Here is a 26884-nt window from a genome sequence, read left to right on the forward strand (position 1 = left end):
TATATAAAATTAATAATATATAATTATTATATATTAATTATTATTTTTGGAAAAAATTACATCAGGAAATATGGACATCACCTTACTAAGGCTAATGGTTGCTATTTCAAAACTAATTGCTGGCCAAAATAAGTTTCTGTAGACTAGAGCAGTCAAAGTAAAGTGCTACATTCCTTCCTACAGATTAGATATACTATTTGCACACAGCCAATAATTCAGCCTTACTGTCTCCTGATTGTGCACTCTTGGCCAAGCAGTAAGAATGCTTTCCTAATGCAAAAGACAGAAGTAAATGGAGAGGGAGATATAAAGTGGAGCCATCCAACTATGAATTAGAACACTACTCACTTCTGATGAGTCAGTAATTTTAACAAAAACACCATATGTATACCAAAGAAATCCAAAATGCAAGTCATATTTAACTGGGCTTTTAATTTATATATAAACAGATAAATGTAAAATTTGAGGTATAAAATTACCATTATGTTTAAAAAACCTCTTAGTTGCACATAATAAAAGATAATATCTGTTGTAAGAAATATTAAATACAGAGAGGTAAGACAAAGAATGCCAAAACAGAGAAAGCCACAGTGAAACCTGGTTCAGTGACACACGGCCATTAGGGAACATTTCTTGGCTCCCAGTTCAGCAATTTGCTGCTTGAGATTCCTGGAGGCAACTTCACTCTTCACTAGTTTGAAAAGGTCTTTATTTAAAACTAGAGTTTAAAAAAAAAAAAAAATTTAGAAACCTTCATTCTCTGTATGCCTTGGAATATTGAAAGACTTGGAAAGAACAAGTTTTCATTTCACTAGACCAGAAATATTTCAAGGCGGATTAATACATAATTCAAACAGCAAGACAAGACATCTTTCATTAATAAGCTCATTTTCAACCCTATAAAACTTCAGACAAATACCTGCACTTCCAGACCACCAAATCATGTTCCACATCAGCATTCAGCTATTGCTTGGTTCCAAATTGTGGTAGGGAACTCACTGTGAAATTTTCCTTTAGTAGTAAGGGGATAAATGCTATAAATACGTCTGACTGCTAGATTTTTCTGCAGAATAACTTGTTTATGATTTTTTACTATTTATTGTTAGCATTGGGAGAGATCTAAATAAAGAACAGCAATCTCACTGCAACAAAGAGCTGAGTTAATTTATGATTTAAACTGTCAAAGGCACGAATGATATTACAGCTGTCAGAAAGTTACAAAAGATTGTCTTATTTGAAGTCCTTAGCTCTGAGGCATTTAAATGTCACCAGAGAAAAGCTCTTATTCTCCAAACCAAGATAGCATCATCCACAGCTGGCTTTGCACTGGATGCTGTCAGCTGTCAGACTCCACTGACCTGTAACTCTCGGGTTAGCTGAACATAATGTACATCTGTTGCCTCTGTTGTTCCATATGATGTATCAGTTACATGTGACGACAGGAGGGGACTTCTTCACAGCTACATGAAGCACTGCCTCATTTATAACAAGTTGATTCCTTAGGGTACACTAAAACTCCCAAGGAGAAATCACTATCACTCAACTTTATGACTTCAATTCAATATCCTGACATCTACAGCACACCTCAAAGTAATGTGGGGGCAAAACCGAACCAAAACAAAAACAATAAGAAGAGGATTTTAATATTCTCTGTGCCTTTCTTAAGAAGAACAAACCCTTGAGACTGAATAATAATTGCAGTAGTTTTAATCATTCCAGTATTATGTTGGTGTTTCCAATGGTTTGAAACGTGATATAAGACACAAGAACAATGATTTCTCTGTGGAAAGATAAAACCTTACTACAAAAGAAAAATGCATTATTGGTTTTGATTTTGGTATCAAAAGAAAGACAAGGGCATATGCTGGTTTTAACTGACTGTTTTGCTTCTGTCATTATGAACCAGCTTTGTATTTTACAGCTTCTTTGATTATTCCCCTCCTGTATTTTTCTAGATGCCAACCCTCTAACCCTGGCTCTGCAGCAAAGCTCCCATTTGGCTATCAATCATCTGTATGTGATGCCCTACACAGCAGAGGTAAGTGGTATCACAGCTAACTTCCCTACATTAACATCAAACCACTACTTCAGAAGAGTAGAGAAGAACAAAAAGAGAGAACACGCTTATCACGCTTCGTGCTCATCTCCCTCAGTGCCCTAAACCTTGCTTGGTCAGCTGCTGTTTGATTCTGAGAGGTAACGTTAACTGATGAAGATCTTTTACACCTCTGCAGCTTGATCGACATTTTAATTCCAGATTCTCTCACCTATGCACTTGCACAAGATCTAAATATGGACTTCTTATGCCAGCGGTGAATCTTAAACACCTTTAAAAAAAGCTTAGGCATGGGGATGGGAATCTGAAAAGTAGGAAATGAATCAAACATCTGTCTACCATTCCTCCTTCTCCATTTCCTGAGTATGTGCCACTAAATGGTGGCCAAAACGTTCCAGTGGAGCTGTAGCCTTCCTGTAAGTCAAGGATGGACATTCCACAGGGTCACAGTAATGCTTCTTGAGGTCTGTGGCCAAGCACTATACATCTATACAGACGTACCACAATCTTAATAACACTTCCACACTGCAAATCTCCTTTATAGATAGTATGTATAAGTACTTAACAACGCATTTCCGCATTTCCTACTGAGACACTGAATCAATCCCTCAAAAGGATTTGTTGAGAGCCTTTAAAATAAAAATGTTCTCTCTGGAGGATGAAAACTTAAAAAAAAAAAAAGAAAGAAAGAAAAAAAAAGCGTAGTAGCTAACAGAAATTTTAAAAGCCTGTAAGCTATAGAAACAACACACACTACATTACATGCTCATCATCCTTCAATTATCTTGTTGTTTTCAACAGCAAAAATTTAAGTGCTTTGATCTAAACAGCAGCTACAACAAATTAGCTATTAAGTTTCTTCTTTCAGAAGTGATGATTGATATTTAGTGGTTTATTTTCACTTTTCAAAGCTACTCCTTCATAATTAACACATCCTCAGGTAATTTAAGATGGATAGTTTTGGTGACGAGTGGCCTAAATGGAAACACTGACAGTCAGCCTTGCCTTCAAGTATCCTGCCCCTGCTTCCCCGCACAGATGTGGCTGTTCTCACAAGCAACACTGCACAGAAGGATAGCTGAAAAAGTTTCTCTTTATGAATTCTACTGCAAAGTCAGCACAGCTACAGTCTTGGGAAAGTCAACAGCCATGGAGCAAGAAGTGAGCTAACTGTGAGCAAAAATCTGTCTAAACATCTGCTAGCTGTAAAAATAAACTTGCATTTTTTTCAGAGCCTTACCTGATACAGAGACTGTGTGAGACCTTACTCCTTGCTTCTCATTGTTGGCCAGCCTGTAAAACAGAGGTTTGAATCGCTGAATGCTGTACATTCTTCACAGTCACATACACTGTGAATTCATCCTAACAGGGCACCTACTGTAATTAGCAGGGCCAATCCATTTTCCACAGTGACACATTTTGAGGGGGAGAAAAGTCAGAAAGGAATCTACCACTTCAAACCCAGCTGGGGGAGTGAGAGTGGAGAGAACGCGTTACCTTTTAATTAGAAAGCAACTTGGCAACAACAGAACTAACTTCATGAAAAGCAAGAGAAACAAAACTGTTAAAAAGTTTTAAAGTTAAGCAGTGCATGTCTAAATATTGCCACAGTAGACAGCCTGATGGTCTTCCAACTTTCTGTATTCAATATTGGAAACAAATTATGAATTGAGCTCTTGTCTGTAAGCCGATTTATTTTACAGAGCAATTTTAAACTGATTTGCTTATCAAATAAATGAAGAAAAACAATTACAATTAAACTGTTTTAGCTATAGAAGTTGATTACTAACAAATTTCAATGAATTCTTCCAGTAGCTTATTTCACATACATGTGCATATATAACCATAGTTATAGTATTATGAGAGGAGTACAGCGATTTATGGTTTGAGAAATCTGAAATTTCATCTGCCAAAGGCAAATCTTTCCAGATGGTGTTGGCTAGTACTTTTCCACTTGACAGAAGACCATTCCCCTGCTGCCAGCTGAAGAACATATGCGGTGCTCTTGTTTAAACAGACCCAACATTACAATGCCAGTATTGGTAAATTGTCCCAAAAATGGGAATAAGTTTCTACTTCAAACCTTACTTTATCCTAGAAATCCCTAGAAACAGGAAAAAAACCAAAAGCATTAAAGTGAAAATTCTGTAATTAGAAGGTTATTCTATTTTTCTCAGTTCATTCAAGTAAAAGTTTTCATCTCCTATGTGAGTGCACACTGTTTACCAATCTTTCTGCTTCCTGCATTGACTTTCATTTGCTTTTCCTCTCTGTTTTTTTTATCTCTTTCTGCACTGTGAGCAATCTACCACCAGGCTACTGAGGACTGCAGCAGGACCTGTGAAGGAAGAGTATTCAAGTAGCTTTTTTCTTGCTAAATCAGGAATAAATCATGTTCCACACTGCATTCAGTAGATTAAAAAGTAATAACAAAAATGGTAGGCTCACTCTAGGAGTTAAGGAAGAAACAGAATGAGGTGGCTGGATCAGAGTAGTACAGTTCCTGATCCCCAAAGGAAAAACAAAGAAGACACAATAAACTGCTACATTTCTTACAGCCTTTCAATCATTATCTCTAGCTACTGAATACTGTTTGATAAGGCTCAAGGAAAACAAAGAATTATTAGATGCAAATACCTTGGATACAGTGCCACCAATAAATCACTCAGAGAAAAAGAAATCAGATCTATTTGCCAGATACAGATTAAGATTTTCAACACATTTATAATTATTATTGTATATATATTTTGATACATTACTACATTAAAAAAAAAAACATCAAAAACTTTGCTCTATGAACGCTACTCTTGAACCTTGAGATTCCAACTTAGACTGATCCCATGATAGAAATATAATTTGAAAAACAAAAAGAGACATAAAAGATTTCTTATAGGAAGAAAATTTCTGTATTTTGCACAAGCAGTAAAGCAGACAAACAGGAAAACCAACATTGCAGACTTATCTACAGAGAGGCTGAAGTGACAATACACAGACTCTTAGGCATCATTCCTGTAATTAAATTTACTCACTGACTCAAAATAAATAGCCTGAATCCCAGTCAAGCTTTTTCCAAAATATCCTACTTTTGTTACTGTCAAGTATCACTGATGCACTACGAGTTTTCTTCCCTCAAATTTTATTTGTGGTATCTATAGCTTAATGCTGCTGTCAGTCATTTATGCCTCGTGGTTCCAAGTGACTGCCTGCTATTTGTCCTAGAATCCAAAGGCAACAATAAAAATTAAGCACGTATAAGAAGTGCCAAGTGTCGCTTAAACAAAACTATTTTTGAAAGCATTTTTTGAACTACATATATGTAAAAATAAAGTACTGAACTCACTTTGGTATTGATGGTAAAGCTCTTTCACCTTCTGTGTAAAGAAGAAGAAAACAGAATTAAAATCGTATTTCAGTTTCCAAATGACCTCTCTCAATGTCCAATATATACAAGGCTGAAATAGTAATCATCACAACCTCCAGGGAAATTGCGTTGACTCATAAGACCATTCAATACTTATATCAACAGCAGCACACCAAAACAGCTCATTTCAACTAGCAATGCACACATCCTGGCAAAGTCTTATCTGAGAATAATAATGTATACAGAATATGAGACTTTTTTATTCACAATAAATAACTCTGATAAATCACCTGCAAAAGGTATGACAGAAATCTCATCTCTCTTCTGAGAAATTCTTCTCTCATTTCCAAGACGTGCTACCCATATATTACAGTACACATGTAAATACAGTATATAAATATATACATATTAATATAACACACACACAAGAATACTGAAATAAATGTAGACTTCCAAACAAGACTACTGATATAAATCAACGTATACAGCATGTAATATTAACTTCACATTTGGTTGAAATTATACACCAGTAATGCCTAGAAGCCAGAGATGAGGATGTCGTCTCCTTATAAACAATCTCCAAATTCTCTGCCAATCTTTCTTTGATAATGGCCCTATGTATAAAAGCTTGGATAGAAATCAAGTATTCTGTCTCATATCTCTTTGATGAGACACTCATTACGTATGTGGAGAAGGAGGATGGGGAAATTACTAACCCTTCAGTAAAACACCAACAATTTGAAGTAGATCGAAGCATGCAGGGAAGGAGAGAAAGAGGCAATTGAAACAAGCATCTTCCTCCAAATCACTGTAGCACAGATAAAGTGTCCTGAAAGAAATGGAAGAGTGTGGACTTGGGCTGCACACCCTCCTCCCTCCCTACAAAACAAGTGCAGATCCTCCAGATCCAGCTACAAAGCTACCGAGTTTGGAGACTGGAGCAAAAAGAGACAGACTCAATTTTAATTGAAAGTGCAGAAAGGAAAAGAGAGCTGCACCTCAGGGTCAGATGAGGTTGCTGCAAAGGGAGATATAGGAAAGAAGGGAAACAAAGCTGTGATTTTTGGAGATGGCATAGTAGCTTTGCAAAGCATATGAGCAAGCACCTTGGATCTGGAGGGTGGAAGAAGGATAGCAAGTTCATCCAAGAAGCATGAGGCAGAACAGGACATAAAGGTACTGTAAAATGTTAGAGGAAATAACTTCCAGTAGCAAAGAAAGAAAAGACAAAGATCCAGAAAGGTACTGTGGAATGACAAGTACAAGAACCTAAGCCTGAAGGCCTTGGCATCAAAAGGATTGGAGATGACGGGTTATCCAAAAAACAGAGACCACAATGGGCACAAGAGGGATTCACACTGGATGGAAATAGACAAAAGACATCAAGCTTGGAGAAACAGGCATAATACTTCTGCCCAGCACCATGCACTCCTCGCTAGGATTGGGAATAAGACTCAGAAACTTAAGTGCCATCTGTATCTCCTGATACTTCCATCAGCAGTCAGTCTGTAAAAGTGTCCTGTATTCCAGCCTCCATAACATGGTAGTTATGATGCTGCTGGTTACTCCAACACCTCTACTACATTTGGCAATGAATTTAATGGTGAATCAGGTGTTACTGATGTAATAGACCTGCAGTATTACATCGTTTATAAAGGTTTAGGAAATGACACAAACATACAAAACTCCATTTTAACTCAAGATAACTAGAGTACAATTAATGAACTGCTATTCAAACCAGCTAACCTTGATATTGAAAAGGCAGTTCAATTGCATATTAATTACACACTGTTCAAAACTGTCTTCTAAAGATGGAATTTTTAATTTCCTCTTTTGTGTGTGTGTGTGGAACATATCAGTATCATATTTCAGGGCTTGAGAAACAATTCTGTAGCACAGCAGGACCTGAGTGCTTTGTTCAAAGATTTCAATTGCAGATAAGATTGTTTCTTTCTCCTGTGTACAGACTCCAATCCCTCTAAAAAGAGAGAAACACAATATAGGTGGCAATTGGCAGTGTAAGCTGAAGTCACTTGCTACATATCAGAAAAGATCTAAAGAGAAATAAACACGAAATCTAACTTTCCAGGGCAATATTAAGTTCCTTAAACATATCTCCCACTCTGCTTCTGCAACTCCCAACCTCACTTACTGAACAGCATCTCACTGATGTACAAAAAATAAAGCAAGGATCATATCGTAACATCTCTCAACAAAATCCTGATTCTACTTGTCAAGAAACTCATTTATGGATTTTATGAGATAAGGAGGATGTGAAGAGGAGAGGTGGAATTACATAGGTAACAAGTAATAACATGGAGGGATACGGACTGATCTGAGATTAAACAAGCATTTCGTAAGACTTCGGAGTTTGTGATTTGATTAGCATTCTGTTAGTTACATTTATGTTTTCATGATTGTTTGCTTTAAGAAAGCTGTTGTATTTTCAACTTCAGCCACAGAAAGAAGGGACATTAAAAAGCTGAGCACAGCAGACAACAAGAAGAATCAACAGCTCTAAAATGGGCAAGACATAAATGGCAGACTAACTGCTCTAAACACAAAAATCTAATTCTGATGATGCTGAAATGAAGAACTGTGATGGAATTGGAGAAAGGCAGTGTGCGTGAAATGCCACCTGGTGCAGCACTGCATTCAGCTATGAAGCCCCCAATGTGACACTGACCTGCTGGAGCAGACAGATCTAGCGGATGGCCACGAGGATGATCAGAGAGATGGAGCACCTTTCCTATAGAGACAAGCTGAGAGAGTTGGGGTTGCTCAGATTGGAAAAGAGGAGGCTCCAGGAAGACTTTATAGTGGTCCTCCAGTATCTAAAATGAGTCTACAGGAAAGGTGAAGAGGGACTCTTTCTCAGAGTGTAGTGATAAGAACAGAGGTAACAGCTTTGAAGTAAAAAAAGGAAGATTTAGACGAGATATAAGGAAGAAGTTATTTTCTGTGAGAGTGGTGAGGAACTGGAACAGGTTGCTTAGAGAAGCTGTGGATCCACAGAACAGTTCAAGATCAGGTTGGATGGGTACTTGGCCAAAAGGAACTAGTGGGAGGCATCTCTGCCCATAGCAGGGGGATGGAACTGGATGATCTTTAAGGTCTCTTCCAACCCATAGCATTATCTGATTCTATGAAAGTGAAAAAAGATTTGTCCAGTGCAATAAAGGTGTAAGAACTGTAGATAGATATGAGATTGTGCAAGAAAATGATGAGGATGGAGAGAGGAAAGTAGAGACTCTAGGACAAGTTGAACAAATGCTCACTTTCAGATTGGTTAAAAAAAAAGAGGCTGCATGCATGGCTTCTATGTAACTAAACCCCCACATTTTTCCTGTCCCTGGGCTGCAGAAAGCATGACTGATTTTATCCTCATTAGCAATAGAGCAATGTATCTGGTATATGCAGGACATAACACTGAACAACATCCCTTTGGCTGCCAGAGATGAGCCAAGTAGACAGTCACACACTGACAGGGAGAATAGGAAAAATAAGCATATCACAGAATCATTTTGGTTGGAAGAGACCTTCAAGAAAGATCAAAATCATCCACACGTCTCTTACATACCCTCAAGGATTGAGATTCCACTACTTCCCTGGGAAGCCTGTTCCACTGCCTAACCACTCATGAAGAAACTTTTACTAATGTCCAAACTAAACCTTACTGGTGCAAATTCAGGCTGCTTCCTTGTGTCTTATTGCTTGCCATTTGAGAAAAGAGAGCAGAATCTCCTCAGCATAACCTCCATTCCGTAGTTACAGAGCATGATGGGCTCTCCCTTCACCTTCTTCTTCTCCAGACTAAACAGCCCCACTTCCCTCAGCAGCTCCTCATATGTCTTGTTACACAGCCCCTTCACCAGCTTCATTGCTCTTCTCTGCACACCCTCAAGCACTTCCTCACCTCAATGACCTTCTGGTAGTGAGGGGCCCAAACTGAATATGATATTTAAAGTAAGGCCTCCTCGCGCCATGTACATGCTTAAACATTACTAAGTGATCTCACCAGATTAAGAGAAATTGCAGATAGCAGGACAGATTGTATCACAAAAACACAGGTTTCGTACAGCAAGCATGGAAGGTAATTTATGAAGAAACTTGCCATAAACACACCTATTTAGAATAAAGATAGAACGGGAAAGCTCATGGAGAGGAAAAAACACATCTGTAGGATCCAGAGTTGCTATATTATTTGTTTCTGATATGTTTCAATGCTTACTGTGGGAAGGATTTGGGAACGCATCATGGTGGGGACAGCTCTCCTACAACACTTATTTAGTGAGCTGATGATATTTGAAAAGAAGAAACCTCAGAAAAAAAAAATAGTTTTTTTAACTGGAAGGATTCTGTTAACATTTGCATAAGGAGGAATGTTCCAAAGTGCTATATAACATTCTTCTAAGTGAATTATTGTTTGTTTGCTTTCTGTTAATATATGCACTAATACAGATACCATGCAAATAAATAAACCTGCTCCAATACATGCATGGATTTATTTTGCAGTAGTGCCCAAAAGCAAACCACAGTGCACAGCACAGCTGAACCTAGCACAGTATGACAGAAAAAATATCAGAAATCTTGCCTTGAAAAGTGCTTGGTGAGTCTAGAAGACATAACAACTGAATGATAAGCAAGTCAGATCAGAGGGATTAAGGAATTAGAAAGAGGTGAAAATAAAGCACATTAGTTTTCACTGCCACTTGAAGCAACAGTAAGCTAGGACCCATTAGCCCTGCTTGTTTTACATGGTAGCTGCATGCACCATGGAACAGATTATGTTAACAAGGACACTGTAAATCTTGCAGAGATTTTGGTTGGGATAACCTTGATAGTGTAAGAATGGCATAGAGCAAAACAGAGTAGGGCTTGGCAGAGAAATGGCAAGAGACATGACTGGAGCACAATCAGTGCCACAATGAACAGCAATGGAAGATCGTGAATTGGATAAACAGAGCTAAGATTTCACAAAGACCTTAAACACCTGTGGAAATCAGCAGGCAGCAGTATGCTTTTGAATTAAGAGTATTTATGTGTAGATAAGAAATGGAAGCCACTCCATTTGCGAAGAAACAAGTTGACAATTGCATTGACAGCAGAAATTAAATGGAGCAAATTTCTGAAATATTATCAACGCTATAATGGCAAGAACTGGACATTGTCTACATTTGTCTGTCAAAGCCGACAAACCAGCAGACCATTGGCGGTACTGGAAGGAAAGTTTTGGGGAGTGAATAATGAAGATTGTAAGAAATCACAAATCACAATTTTTCAGAAAAGGTAAGAAATTGTGAATATTTTTCAGATAAGAACAGGCATAAAAGATGATTTCTCAGAGGTATAAAATAAACTAGAGAAGCAATGCCAACTTTATTGTTGGAAGAAATATAAACTACCATTATTACTGATGCTAGCTCATCCTTTTGGTGTTCAGTTTTGGTGCCAGTGGTTCACCATCACTGAATTGCATGCAATGTTGGCTAGAAGAGTGGAATCTGTGTTGAAAGGAATATCTTCCTTTGTATGGGGACGAAGTCAAATGACTAATGCAAATTCCAACAAAGCTGCGTGTTGGAGCTACCAGTCAGTTGCACACTTTAAGAATCAAAACAAACAAACACCCGAATTTAAGAATAACTTGAACAATCGTGAAGTGTTATCAAAATGTCTAACACCCTAAAATCACATTTCTTCATTACTGAACTATCAAGTTTTCACAGGGTTTTTTGCTGTTGTTTTTTTTTTCCTTTGCTTTTTGCTTTGTTTTGACAACAGATGATTACAGGAAAAGTTCAGAGCCATACACAGGCAGGATGCTGAACAGAGAACTACGAAAGACATGAACTATGTCAATAACACTACCCCATCTGAACTACAGAGAATAAAATACCAGTAGTACAAGAAAGCAAAAATGTGGCTATTAAAATAAAAAGCTTATGTTCAGATTGTAGAGCTTCTGGAATGGCTTTGTGTATATTCTTGTAAGAGAAATAGGGAAGGAGGAAATAGTTTATTGTTTTAGAAACCAGAAATGCTGGATGAATTTCCGTAATCTCGAATAAGTACAAAAGGACAGAAATTTATATTTTAAGTGGCTTTGATGGAATAGATTTCAAAAATTAAAACTACTTGAAACTAGAAAAAAAATTCCAAAATTAATTTAATTATCTCCTTACATCTAGCTGTAGCTGAACCCTTATCCCAATGCTTCCGTCTTGTAGTTTGCTATAAAAATAACTACCCACCAACGTATAAAACCCATACTTTGCTTCAGCTCTGTTCCATGAGATAGGCTCACAAAACTTCTCTCAAAGTTTAAATAATAAAAGAGAGATTTTGAGTACCTGGGAATAGAAAATTGATCTTCAAAAATTACAACTAATTCTACCTGAATGATGCATTCTAACCAACATTTCCTGAATTTCTGCTTGGATACTGGTGTATCATTTCAAGATAACAGATCCTTGTTAAGAGTGCCTTTAATTTGCAGTGGAGAGACACTGACAGTCAGCGTTTTCCTTAGCAAAAATACCTCAAGTTTCCTTCTAGCAAGACATTCTCCAAATGATGACTTGGAAGCTACCTTGTGTCTTCTGTTCAAGCACAAGATAATCTATTAGTAGAACAGAGCACAGTCAATACCAGAATGGAACACCTTCTTACCTTTCTGTGGCCTGATAATAAAAGATTGCGTGGCTCCATTCACCAGTCGGCAATATCCGTCTATCAAGTCAGCCATATTCTCTGCAATGGTTAAGGATGGTGCTGTCACTGTCAGAGGCTGAAGAAGGAAAAAACAAGGCACCAAACAAAGAGGTATTATTGTAGTTCCAAACATGGAGTAGAACAGCTGTGTCATTGCATCAGAACTTTACATACACTCGCAAACAGTAAACAGAAAAATGTGAATAAGCAAAGAACTATCAGATCCTTGCTTTACTTAATACATAGCACAGCTGAAAAACCCTCCATCCAAATGTAAGATCGATATGGATCTAGTCAGTGGCTTGCTGGGCAAACTTTCAGTCGATCACTGATCACTACCATGACTTTAAGGCTCCAATCATAACAACTACGTAGAAGCTGCTTATTCTGTAGAATAACATACCTTAGGTCATAACTGTATGCATTTTATATGTAGGCTAAACACAGTCCTGTGAACATCGAAAAATATACAGCCTTGCCTTCCATTTTGACAAAGAAATTTGAGGACAGATTTCAAGATTGCCCAAAAAATCATCAATTTATGTCTGTGACTCCATTTGCAGTCAATATAAATATATGACCTGCAAATTTTTAAATGCAACGTATACAGTTGCCATCAGATACCCAACACAGAAGTGATCATGTCCCTTTACCAGACTTTCCTAAGCCCTACCTCACTAAAGAAAAACATCCTTTCCTTCACAACCACACCTTATTCAAATCATCACTTTTTGGCAATATTCACATCTGTGAACAAGGATAAAGTATAGCAAGATTAAATATCATCAAAAAGCTCTGATGAACCTCTTGAGACCTTACTCAGAATAGAATAGAATAATCAGCCCAATGTATTAATTTCACAAAAACAAGGCCAAATATCCCACTGGTTTTATGTTTTTGATCTTTTCTTTCTGAACGTTTAAATAACAATATTAAAATTCAAAAAGTTTTGCTACTTATATATTAACTATATTGCATATTTTACGAGGGTTGCTCTGAAAGTAATGCCTCTTGTTTTATGACGTTAGGCAGTGAAGTCAGATGCAGATGTTGGGTACTGCAGCAGAGGTGCAATCTTCCCACCAATATTCCGTTATGTTTTGCTGCCATGTGACAGATGGCAGCAAAGGGGCAGTCTGACTAAATAGCATCTGACATGGAACTGTGTATGAAGCAAAGGTGTGTCACTGAATTCCTCCATGCAGAAAAAATGGCACCCTCTAACATTCACTGATGCTCACGAACGTTTATGGAGACCAAACAGTGTATGTGAGTACAGTGAGGCACAGGGTGGTGTGTTGCAGCAGTGGTGACAGACTTCGGTACATCTCCACTGGTGCACATTTTTACGAGTACAGCTTGCTCCTGTTCACTGCTGATGAAGATGCACAGCTAACAGCAGTGACTATGGTGAAAGACAATTTTGTAGTTGAGAATTTGCTATATCAAATCACAGAATCACCAAGGTTGGAAAAGACCTACAAGATCATCCAGTCCAACCATCCACCTATCACCAATAGTTTTCACTAAACCATATCCCTCAATACAAAGTCCAAACTTTCCTTGAACACCTCCAGGGTTGGTGACCTCACCACCCTCCTGAGCAGCCAGGGATATACAAATAGTGTTATTGTACTCTTTGCATCAGTTGTAGTTTCTATGCAAATAAATAGGTGGCATTACTTTCAGCGCAATCTACCTATACGTGGCCCAAGACAATTCCTCTTCACTCAAAGTGGCCTGGCAAGTCAAAAGGCTGGACACCCATACCTAAGGTGGTATCTTCTTTCCTACCCTTTTGCAATAATTTGTTCTTTACTCTAAAAAGTAACCCCAACTTCAAAATAAACTGAAATTAAGAAGGGACAGAAGAGAAGTGGAAGAAGTGACCCATACAGGCAAACTAACAATTTTATAACACTGATACTGGAATCACAGAATGGTTTGGGTTGCAACGGACCTTAAGATCATCCAGTTCCAACCCCTCTGCTATAGGACACCTCCCTCTAGACGAGGTTGCTCAAAGCCCCATTCAGCTTGGCCTTGAATGGTTCCAGGGAGGGAGCATTCACAACCTTACTGGGCAACCTGTTCCTGTGTCTCACTTCTCTCACAGTAAAGAATTTCCTCCCGTTACCTAGTCCAAATCTACCCTCTTCCAGTTTAAAACCATTTTTGTCACCACATATCCTTCTAAAAATCAAATATTCATCCTCTGCACAGATTTACAAACAGTAGATGAACTCAACTTCAACAGTAGATGAAGTCTTTGTACGCACATGTAGTTTGGCTGTCCTCAGCTTAAACTTGCGTATGAAAACATGAAGCATACTTTTAGGACAATATATTTGTCAGCTAGGCTGACAGAAGAAAAATTCAGAACAACGTTAAAGCCAGAACATGAGTGAGCACAACATACCAAGAGAGTACTGTAAATTAGGAGTATAAAAATTCCTTTTTTTACTTAAGGAATATGAAAGAAATCTAGTTTATCATAGTTGCCATCTATCATACCTCTGGTGCACCAGCTATCTTCAGTTGCAACATCCCTTTTCTGTCCTTGTCTTCACTGTTTGAATACTGAATAGTTTGTACTTGATTAAAATCTGCCAGGTGAGTTGGCTGCAAGAAGACAACAGAAAAAATGTCAAAATCAAAGCAAAATAGTTTGAATTTACTCCTGAAGCATATGTTTTTTTTGATCTCTGAATTACACTTTTCGAAGTCTGTTCCTCTTTCTACAATCACTGGGCTTTTCAATTTTGTTATTTTGTATTTACATATTCACACATGAAACCAAGTACCAAAGCTGTCTACAGAGGTCACTGTTGAGTAACTCTATCTACACGCTAAAGAACATCAGAAATAACTTCTTGGAGGTCAAAACCGAAAATTTAACAGATACCCACGTGGTATCTGCAGTCAGAGCATGGTTATGTATCATCAGACTGTTGTAAAAGACACATTTTTAGCTGGTTACAGAATTCAGCTCTCTAAATAGTTTCACTACCTTTGAACGCTTCTCTTAACAGAAGTTGGACAAACGCTCATCTTGCATCACATTTGTAAAGGTCCCAAACAGTTTCCTGACGCACCTTACACCATAAATACTGTAAAATGGTCAACATCATGCAATAAAAAAGCTGTTAAGAGCACAAATTAAAACAAATAAACCAACAATGTCGGCACAAACACTACATACCGACTAACCAAGTTTTTTATTTACGCTTTCTCTCTAGGAAAGGAGGGAATAATTTACAATAATCTACACTTTTCCTGTTAAAAAGTCACCACTAACACTTCAAATTCTAAGTGACCACTTCAGTGGGTACAAATTTGGTACATCTGGTACCCCAAATCATGAGTTAGTATCTGAAGAACAGCTTCATGTGTTGAATTTCCCAGCTCTTCTGAGTTTGACTTGAACATTAGATTTGTCATTCATCTTTGTGTGAAGTTCAAGTCACCACAGGTCATGGCTGTTAAGTCAGTAAGAAAGAGAAGAAAATAGAAATAAACTTACATTTGCACCCTTGTCTGTAAGGTAGCTGATTCCTTCCTCTGGGCCAATTGCCAGCTCCACTGAAATAATCCAGCTTGACTTCAAATTTAAGGAGAAAGATAAGGCAAATTTCAGCATGTTTAAAGGAACACTATCCCCCAGTGTTATCAATGTAGTTTTCAGTAATTCATCTCCAGAAACTTCTACACTCCTCAAACATTGCAAGATAGTAAAATGAAGTAGTTCTTCAAGTAGCAAAACTTCTGATGACAGGCCTCCTGGGGACCTGTTTCAATCAGTACGAGTTCCCATGTGTTCTATTTTACGTCTATATGAAAACTATATACTTCTTTTATTTCCTCTTCTCTCCTCATGGTCACTGATGTTCACATTTTAATTTCTATTCAAGTATCTCTTTTCATAGAAGTTGGAAACTTAAAGGCCTTTCTCAAACTTTATTTGAAAGTGGTAGAAATCAATAGGCATTAGAGAAAAGTTTACAAACAAAAGAGGCTAAGAAGTCTCATCTCCTCAGGAAATCAGGTAAATAACTGCTCAATTATCACAAATGAAAAACCAACAATTCTTATCAGACTAATAAATGTTGCTTTTTAAAAGTGAACTGAGAAAATCACAAAATCAATAAATATGTTATATATTTAGATTTTTAATATTTACCTACTCTGTTCTCTAAACCAACAGGCGAACTAAACAAGCAACTAACTGTATAACTAAGAAAACCAATGTAACTTTAAACTACAACAGTATCGTGGTGATGTAGCGTTCCTTTACTTACACCAAGAGCACACTTGAAGCATTCCTTGTCAAATCTGTACACTGGAGAGAGGATCTCAAAGAATTTCAAAATACTTTCTTCTCTGTTGAGGTTGGCAAATTGTCGAAATGTTTGTTGGATTAATTTTCGTAGTGTTTTGGCCTGTGTATGAAAATGTTTAAAAGTCAATTAGTTTACACTTGATCAGTGGTGGTGCATTTAAAGAGTTTCAGTTTTGACTAAACCTATAACATAAGAGAAGACACTAACCTTTGCAGGAACTACTTTTTCTACCTTCTTCACTTCTCCCAACATCTTAACGTCTGCCATTACAAAAGCACTGCCATCAGGACCTGCATCTTCCTACTATGTCTTAAATTTCAATGCCAATTCTCCTATTTTGCAATCACAGAATAGCTTGGGTTGGAAGGGACCTCAAGGATCATTTAGTTCCAATGCCCCTTGGGGTTGGCAACCACTAGATAAGGCACTAAATCAGACTGTCCAGGGCCCCATCTGACCAGTCATAACTGAGCCATAGCTTTATCTTCAAATCTACATACAAGCACCTCAGACTATACATAACATGCTGGGATTCTTAATGTATGGTAAGATCACAGAATCAGAGAATGGGTTGGGTTGAAAAGGACCACAGTGATCATCTAGTTTCAATCTCCCTGCTATGTGCAGGGTCGCTAACCACCAGAGCAGGCTGCCCAGAGCCACATCCAGCCTGGACGGATCGTAAGTTTAAGATTTACAAGAAAGCAAATTGAAAATTTATGTAAAAATTAAATATTGTAAATGAAATGTAAAAATCAAAACTAAGACTTATGAAAAGCCAAATATTTGCCTGAAGAAAGCTGCCGCTGACTTCACAATAAATGCAGAATCTGAAATGCAATCTTTTTAACATGCTCCAAACAGTGAAAAATCCCAAATAAAAACATCCTCTAGGCACCAGAATTCACCCTGACACCACCAACAAAAGTCCAACAGCTTCTCTCATCTGTTCTAATCACAACAGCATAAGGATGCTGTTTCAGTAGTGTAGAGCAAAGTTATTCCATTTCATCACTGCTCACATCACATAGTGCCAATATGTCAAAAACAAACACAACTATTGTTTTTGGTTTTTTTTTTTCGTTTTTTTTTTTCCTGGCCAAAGTTTGGACCGTGTCAAAAGTGACTGAATGGGATGTTTTAAGAAAATTACCTCTGGCAATATATATTTCTAATTCATCTTCCAACTTATAAGAATAATGAAAGGTAAAGCCATGTTTATTTTTGCAATATGTCAAGGTTAAGACAGGAATTGCCATTGTTCTTCTACCAAAACATATCTGACTGTCCTATTGTAACAGCATTAAAGCTCTTCATTCTTTCACGTTGCCTAAAATGGCTCCAGGCACTACACAAATATAAACTTCCTTTTGGTGTTAGCACTTCCAGTCAGATTAGGCATTCAGTTTTACAACACCATGAAAGAACATTCAGAACTCTAAATAGCCAATTTTTTTTTCAAAACTAGCACTAAGAAAAGAGTGCAATAGCAACAGTCAAACTTGCGCAGTCCCCTACAAAACAATGATCAGTTTTGGAATGACACATGTGGGCTAAGAAAACTCTCAGCTCAACACATAAGCAAGATGTTATAAAATGAACAAAGAAATCTGCTCTTTTGTTGCACCTTTGAATTAATCTGTCAGTTTAGCAGAACCTTCTACCAGCTACCAGTCAGATGTCTCACTGCAGCCACAGACGTCAGCACTCCGGCTTAATAAACCCTTTTGTTTCTCAATATCCTTTCCAATGTGGTGGAATCACAGAGTCATAGAATGGCTTGGGTTGGAAGGGGCCTCAAGGATCATGAAGTTCCAACTCCCCTGCCACAGGCAGGGCCACCAACCTCCCCATTTAATACTAGACCAGGCTGCCATCCCCAGAGCCCCATCCAACCAGGTTCTTGAACACCCCCAGGAATGGGGCATCCACCACCTCTCTGGGCAGCCTGTTCCAGCACCTCATAGCCACTCTCATAGTAAATAACTTCCTCCTGACATCTAATCTACACCTTCCCTCCTTGAGCTTAAAGCCATTCCCAGAAGTAGAAGTTATCTACCTTTCTTAGAGAGAAAACTGAAGTTAAGGGAACTTAAGATCTTAGCTTCACCTGGACACCTGCAAATGCTAGGAGCAAGACACTACAGTGGGTAAAAGAAATCTGCTATGTTGAAGTTGTCCCAAGTATTTCAGTCACAGTTGTTGAGAAATACTTTATTCTGCTCATTATCTGCTTTGCTGGATTACTGCAACATCAGCTTGACTTCATGCATACAGGGATACATGATTTGTCACTTTTAAAGTCAATGAAGAAGGCCTACTATTACCATATAATCTTGACCTTAACTTCAGATCATTAATAAGACAGTTAGAAAAGACCTTATTCCATTAGAGATTTTTATGAGAAATATCTGCAAATGACTTCAAGAGAAATACATCTAAAATGTACTAAAATATTTCATATGAACGATTTTTTTCCCTCTGCTATTTTTCAAGGCACGTTGTAGAGAAACAGGAAAATAATTTGCAAACTAAAAAGAACCTGGTTAATATCCATTCCCCCTGCCCACTGATGGTTTAATGTAAGTAGGTATTTTCCTCCATACAAAGGATATATCCACACAGATGTATCTAGTACGGCACAGAAGTCAGAACTTCCCAGAGGCACTATTTAGTACAGTAAACACAGGAAAGTTTATTATTCTTCTCTAGTGAAGCAATGAAAATGGGAGGCCAGTTGACTCAGTAACTTTTCCTGTGTGCTTGATTTAGATTGACTTATTCTTTCTTGAACATGAATAACCAGTGCTATTAGCAGGATATATGCAATAAGGGCTCTGTGCAATGAGCTCCCTCTTTCATTTTGGAGAGAACTCCCTTGGCACCTCAGGGTCAGCACCTGTTTTCTTTCACAACATCATTACACTCTGTGCTCAGGCAATATACCAGTATATCAAATGCCTGCTTTTTAAACTCACATTTGTCTTCTAATACTTTGCACTGTTAAGTATTTTAAATCTCATTATCACAGCTTTTTGGCCCCCCTCTACATAGGGTAAAACTCTCTGTGTAGTTGCCGTCTTCTAAATGTGTAGATGAACCAACTTCATTAACGCTGCAAGACACTGCAAGTTTTACTTCGCTATTAGTGAAAAACACTTGTTTTTATATTTAATGGCCATCAGGAGCCCTCCCTTCTCCCTTGTCTGTAAGTTCAAAACTATTCCTCTTCACAAAGTAAAGGACACATTTAATTATCTGAACTAATTCTAACTTATTTTTAATAGGGATATCATTTTCATTAAAAATCAAGACTCATTTTTCCATCCCTCGCTTTTCTCTTCAGATACCCAACATCTCTTCATGTCTGCACAAGTTTCTACACAGTTTCACCTTATGGCAATTCCTGCTACTTCTAACCATTCATTTCTTAATTTCTGAAGAGCAATTTTCTTTGTCAGTTTTCTGGCTCCCTAATATTATTTTCTGAAGCATTTATTCAGTCATTTATGTCTGGAGCCTTTCACCACAATTTCTCCTTTTAGCGGTTCCAGATAATTGCTTAAATTAAAATGCAGACGGATTACTTAAATCCACTTGACTTCATTAGTTTCTGATTTTCAGAATTCTTTTGAAACAAAATCCATTCATGACAGACCTTTGCTGTTTATCCTACCATTTAAATAACAATGAATAATCTTCGTAAATCTGAAGCTAAATTCTATTTGTAATTCCTCTATAAAACCAGCACTGCTTACCAAAACGAGCTCTAAAACAACAATTTATGATTTATATTTGCATATATGAATAGATCTATTTTACTGCGATATCCATATCTAGACTACTACAGCTGTAACACCACTTGGAGATTGTTCTTAACCCTCCCTGTTTCAGGGTACGCCAGGAAAAATTTGCATTTTTTACTCTGGGAACATATGGACTTCAATGAGAGTGAGATCTGACTAATGCTTATAGTCCCAACTAGGATTAACATAAATGGAAATGGCTGGAAATCTTCCTTGAATGAGCTGGCTACAGTCTTGAACATGAAAGGCAGAATTCGGTTCATCAAGCTGACGCTAAAAATATGCTTTTTTTTTCTTCTATGTCCCCATCCTCCTTCTCCAGAAGCCTCATTTCTCTTTTAAGAAAGAAAAATAAGTTATTTGGTAGAAGAAGATCTGAAGACTTGTTTTAAAGGTTTTTTTTCTTCAAGGTTAGAGAGGTACTTTACTCACATCAGCTCAGCAAGGACATGTAATCACTGGCTTGGTTCTTCCAGTTGCATGCTTCCACTTGAACTATGGAGATTTAAGTCCTACCAATTTGACAGGCAGCTTTGACATTTTTTTGAGTAAGACTACAACTGCACTTACAGCTCTATATTGAAACTGATTATGCAATTTTCAAATTTCTTAAGAATCTGTTTGTTTGCTCTTTACGTAGTTGATTGGAACTATAATTACCTTCACTGAATCTAGCAAACTCTTCGGAAAAAATCGTCTTAAACCGACATCTTTTCTGGAAAAAAAAAAGCACACATTTTTAATAATAATTTTAAAAAATTGTCAGATATTAGAATACTATTCTTGAGAGTATCTTGTGTTTTTAACTAATATATGCAATATAGTAAATTACTTTCACTGTAAAGGCTTTGACAGTCTCAGAGTACCAGTCTCAGAGCACCATTAATCTGCTAACTATAGCCACTCTACAGCAAAGAGCAGAATTTCTAGTTTTAGACTCAAAAGGATGTCACATCCTGGTGTGGAATGCTGGCTCTGGCACAGAGAAGTTTTGAGAATAGCAACCACTGACTGTACAATTGAATAATTCAAATAATATTGAAAATAATATTCTTACTGCATTCTTAACAGCTTGGTCAGCTGAGAAGGGAATGACACAAAAATGGAAAATTCTAATAAACATCTATTTGAATAGGAGAAACAATGCAAAGGAGAGGACCTCTCATGATATCAGCTTAGTAGTTTTACCCAATGTGGCACTGTAATCACATTTTTAAATTTCTACTGTCACTTCTTCCTTCTATCGAACATCTGGCATTAGATTTCTCAGCTTTTCATTGCACACGATCTCACTTCTTGCATTCACAAGTCAGGATCCTAGTTTTTTTTGCAAGCTTGGCTTCTGTAAACTAAATTGCATCAAGCTCAATTCTTCAGACTTACAAAGAGGGATTTTTGTGGCTTAGGTGTGCAGCATCTACCTTATGTCTAACATGTATATGTCTCACTACCAGCCAGGGAAGTTGCCTGGGGAATTACTGCCAAAAGAGATCATTATGCAGCCAGGTGTACTGAGTGCTGCAATGAGCAAGGACTGGTTGCATAGACATTTGCAGAACATCTGCATGAGGAAAAGGAAAAACTGAAAGAAAAATGTCAATAGGAAAGATGTACATCTTTGCCTCTCAAAGATATAAATGGCAACTTCCCCCCCCTCAAAAAAAGAAAGGAATAAATTTGATCAAGAGGTTACAATCTCTTTAAACAAAGACCCTTGTGCTGCTTCTCAAATGAATAAGAATGATTTCCATGATAGGACGCTTTGCAGAAAGAGAAGCACAACTGAAATTTTTACACTTGGCAAAGCAAGAAAAGCCGTTAGCCAGCTTGAGAAATACAGCAGCTATTTGCTGCTACCTAGCCATGCAAGAGGAAAGCCAAAATTAAAGTTAACTTAAAAAGCTTACTCAAAATAATGAAACAGGGTTATTTTTAAAGCTCTCTCAAAACAAATAGTATTCAATTGTAAAAAATATACTAAAAACATCCTCAAGCAAGAGGAGGAGAATGTTCACGTGCGGCAGTGAACGCTGGCATCTGTGCCATGACAGTAAGCTGAAAGACGATAAAACTTTCATAAATGTTAATTCCTTTGATGCATTTCTTCTCAAATGCAAATTACATGCCGTTTATCATCCTGCAGTTAAATAAGTCTAACACACCATTACCATCTAAATAACATGCAAAGACATTTTGACAAGGAATATATTAGTTTAACATTAAGCATTTTAGAGAGAAATGGTGTTTTCAAAATGAGGCACCCTCCATCACTCTGGTATTACTCATCTCAATGGTGCTGCAGCACATGGCTGCCATTCCGCTGCTGTTGTGGGTAAACGGAATAGGAAAGTAGTTTTTGTACAGATTTGTATGTAATAAATTTGGAGGAAATTCTTATGCAGAGCATAACGAAACACAACACTTAATAAAACTTGTAATAAAGCGTTTAGGTTAGGCTGAAAATTTATTTACTGTAGGAGAATTAAACATAAAAACCATACAAATTCCATGCCAAATCTACAAACAGGAGAACAAGTACTACAAATTCAAACATACAAACTGTTTTTTAAACATACAACCCTACAAACTTTCTCTCGCCTTCTCAGCTGCACTGCATGGGGATAAACCAGATCAAATCTGTTTTCTAAAATCCAGTCAGAGGTGATTAGTATATGAGATCCTGCTCCATTCAGTTCTTTCAGTTTTGTATTTGGTCATTTTACTTGAGGACTTGATGTAATTTTTTTCTTCATGTATAAACTTCAATAAGATTAATAAAATACTAACTACAGATAGATAATACTCCTTGCTACATAACAATAAGCAGATCCAGGCAAGGAGTATCTTAATCTCTATTTTTCACCCCCAAGTTGCATAAAAAAATATTAGAACAGACTTCAACATGCTCTTCACAAAACTGGATGCAGCTGTTTCTTCCTATAGCTCCCATTTGAGTACTGGTAATTATTTCTGTTCTATGCTAACAGGCTTCATGTTTATTGTGAAAAAAATCTTCTTTCATCACATGAAGGCCCAACTGTTAAAGACTACTTAACAATTTGATTCTATCTTCCATTTCCCATCCCATCCCCATGGTTCTGCATGAAAATTTGATCAAAGATGAATATACATCAAATAGACATCTGACAAAGACAGGCAAGGAGCAATCACATCAAATGTGAAAAAGTGCTATGCAAGAATTGCACTCAGCTGGTTAAGTGCCCTCATCAGTGCTACAACCAACAAAAAAGGGAGAGAAACAAAAAGCCTCACTCGAGAAATTAATATTACTAGCGTAAGAAAACCTTTATAGGATAATTAAGGTGGTAAGTCCAAACAAGTACTTTTGGCTCTTTTCACAGACTCTTACAAGCTTAAAATTATTATCTACAGACACTTTAAGGCTCCATTATCCTTCATCTCTCTCTCAGAGATTTGTACGAATCCCATACAAAACACATTTTGCTTCCAAAACTGCAAGACAAAAAATAACAAAGAAGTCTGGAAGCGCACAACTCAACCTTTACTTTTTCTCCAGCACGGCATCAAGCTGTTACATTTTACACATCATGCTTTTGTTTCCGTCTTTCACTGTAATAATTAAGTTTAAATCTGCAAGAAGAGTTACTATTTGAAAACACGTGCACTGCAAGAGACAAGTCACTGTTAACCTGAAAGTGGCCCCATGCTGCTGAGCCCTACAGGAGCTCTTAATTGTTATAACCCTTAATTAATACTGTATATCATCTGTTATGAACTTTGTTTCTTTCGTCTCCCCGTCTCTGAAGTTCTTAATCTCATTACTAGTGTCTATGGTTCAAGAGCTGCCAAATTACTAACTTAAATATACCTCCCTCAAGTTCTTACTGAAATACACATAAACTGTAACCACAGCAAGTCACAAACTCTTTCTCCCAGGAGGACAACAAGCTCAGGACTTGTTCAGGTCACAGTGCTTTCCTATCTTTTTATATAACCTTTTGGCCTTTACTAACTGTTCACCTTGTTCATTTCTTGGCCCTTCTCATTTTGTTACAGGTCTCCTCACCCAGGGCGTTTCTGCCAGTAGCTACGGCATAAAACTGAAATCCTTTAAAAAATAATAATAATCCAAACAAAAGCAGAACTTCTTAATCTTACACAGATAGAGGAACAGCATATAACATTCGGTTATTTTAGTGAATGAATAAATTAGCTTTACTCTTCATTCAGAAGGTTGAAAGTTGGGGTTTTAAACTGGAACACTGTCTCTATCATACTCAATCTGGAAGATCTGAATTCTAAAGATTAATCCACAGATTCCAACAACGGTTTACACAGCCTGACATTTCTTAAGGAATTTGGATTTTATTTATTTATTTTTACTTAATCCAATCTACCATAGAACACAATTAACTAACAAAAATGGTTTCAATATACAGACATCTCTCAGCTGTCCAAAAATTTGTGCTGTATTAAAAAAATGAACTTTTAACTGCAAGGTCACAACTCAAATCCACATACTTAGCAAACAAAGAATGATACCAAAAGCAGTTTAATACAAATTTTACCACAGATTAGTCACAACTGAAGAATGCCAACTGTGCACAGAAAAAACATTTAGAAACAAAAAACACCTTAGAAATAGACTCGATGATCCCATAAACATTAGCAAAGTTGAAAAAATCGTCAGCTTCATGATCAAGTTTAAACTTCTTAAACTTCGACTCTACTTCCCTGTAGTAGAGTTGGAAATGTTCTTCCTACTTATATATTTTAGTTGGTTTAATCATCCTTATTTAATGCACTTGAAAAGCTCAACAATCTCCATGAAATAAAAAATGACAACAGAAAGCTTCTTTTAAGGACCTGAAATTAAAAATTCCTAAGTAAGAAACAGCTCAAATGACATGCCTGAACACCATACTTACTCTAGCACTTCATAGTTGGATTTCTTTTCTAATGCATTGCCTCTCATCTCTCCGTAGGATCTCCTGAAGTCATGAAAAATATTTGAAAGGAACAATTAGTGGATGACCCAGCCTAAAACCACAGTCAAATCTTTCAGAGACTAACATCAGAAACCATTTACAGAATGAATTCAAGTATAAAAATTCTTACGTTATTAACCTACCTCAAACAGATTTCTGTTTTACAAAATAATCTGATACACTGGAAAATGCATGGGACTGTACCAGTATTAGAAGAGTACTAGAAGAACTTCAACCCATTTTGAGTTGCTAGTGAAAGAAGTGATCTAACCTCTTGATCAGCAGCCATCACATAGTTACTTATTTCAGTATCCTCCCCTGCTCTCCTCTGTTATAGCACTCACGTTTATGCACATAATAGGGAGAACCTGACCCAGTTGCGAATGGTAAGAACCAACAGTTTCAAGCCAGACATTCACAACATTCGCTCAAAAATATATTAAGAAGGAGTAGAGGGCTGGGAGCATTGTTTTTACTGACAAAGTGGGCCACAAACATTTGCAGTATTAAGTCTTAGTAGTCACCTACTCACAATACTTCACCAAGGCAAAAATGTTCTGAAGAACCACGACATGCCACCCTGAGAGCCTTGGAAAGCAAAGTTTGACTGACAAAACAATTGTGGATTATGATCTTCATGATATGTTTTGAAATAAAGCACCGGTAGTTTTGTCAGCATTACCATCTGCAGTCACAACAAGAACTTTTGTTTTCTCTGTGCCTACCAGCAAAACTTACAGCAAGGACATCAGGTTTTCCTACAGTGCCCACGCAACTGCACAGACCTAAGTTCTGTTTTATTTTGGAAAATTACTGTTTAAAGGACACTTTTATTCTGTGCTAACAAGTTCACACTTCCCATGAATTTCTTATCGAATTTACTACATTGCTAACCTCCCTGTGCAAGACAACAGCATACAAAAAGCAAATGTATCTGGCAGGAAATTCTCCATAAACTGGTAAAGAAAGAAAGAAAAAAAAACAAAAACAAAAAAAACCCACGCACTTCAGAAGCAGAACTGGGAACTCTCTCAAGGATCTATTGATCTGATAAACTTATCTTTATTTTCCAGCTGTCTGTACAGTTAACAAGAACATCAAAAATCCCCAAAAGAATCACAAAGATTAAATTATTTGAAACCAGCATATTGAGTGAATGCAGACAGAAAAGGTAGCAGTACTTATCTTGAACATTCTTTAGATGCAAGATCTATACACACAATTCCAGTACTATCTGCTAAATAACACCACAGATGAATTGCTCTTTTAATGTCCTTCATTGTACCCCACAAATCTTTGGATTATTTAAATGAAGAATACATCCAACAAAGGCAATTTTAAATATCAGTAGAAATTGAATAAAATGTAGCCCACCCATTTTTTGTTCAAACTACTCTGCAGCAAAAAAATCTGATATTCAGGTGTATTGACTAGAAATCCATGAACTATAACAAGTTACAAAATTAATGTATATATTCTGTCAGAAATATGTTGAATAATAAATAAATAACAGTCAGCTTACCTGATTTCAAGGCAACCTAGTTTCAAAGCAATTTCCTGGTCCACTTGATCTGCTATTTCTAACATATAGTCATTTTTCACCTACAGCAAAAAAAAACAAAACAGGTATGCATTAG

At 37.1% G+C, this 26884-nt stretch overlaps 1 protein-coding gene across 1 annotated transcript; it reads right to left on the reverse strand.

Moving 5' to 3' along the window:
- Positions 1–534: 534 nt before the first annotated feature.
- Positions 535–26884, reverse strand: LOC104910467 (focal adhesion kinase 1-like). Its single transcript, XM_010709356.3, has 10 exons — positions 26770–26884; positions 25188–25250; positions 20938–20992; positions 16430–16570; positions 15655–15732; positions 14646–14753; positions 12090–12207; positions 5397–5427; positions 3297–3349; positions 535–718 (listed from the first exon to the last, which is right to left on the reverse strand). Exons 1-10 carry the CDS (start codon positions 26832–26834, stop codon positions 603–605), a joined length of 828 nt encoding a protein of 275 aa, XP_010707658.1. The 5' UTR covers positions 26835–26884; the 3' UTR covers positions 535–602.

The sequence above is a fragment of the Meleagris gallopavo genome, chromosome 3 (assembly GCF_000146605.3).
Source record: "Meleagris gallopavo isolate NT-WF06-2002-E0010 breed Aviagen turkey brand Nicholas breeding stock chromosome 3, Turkey_5.1, whole genome shotgun sequence".
Classification (NCBI taxonomy): Eukaryota; Metazoa; Chordata; class Aves; order Galliformes; family Phasianidae; genus Meleagris; species Meleagris gallopavo.

Coding starts and splice junctions, on each gene's coding strand:
- LOC104910467 (XM_010709356.3), bottom strand. CDS start 26,834: ATGTTAGAAATAGCAGATCAAGTGGACCAGGAAATTGCTTTGAAACTA. Junction 15,733..16,429: donor GCTTCAAGTGTGCTCTTGGT/GTAAGTAAAGGA, acceptor TTAAATTTGAAG/TCAAGCTGGATTATTTCAGT. Junction 719..3,296: donor TCACACAGTCTCTGTATCAG/GTAAGGCTCTGA, acceptor TTTAAACTCTAG/TTTTAAATAAAGACCTTTTC.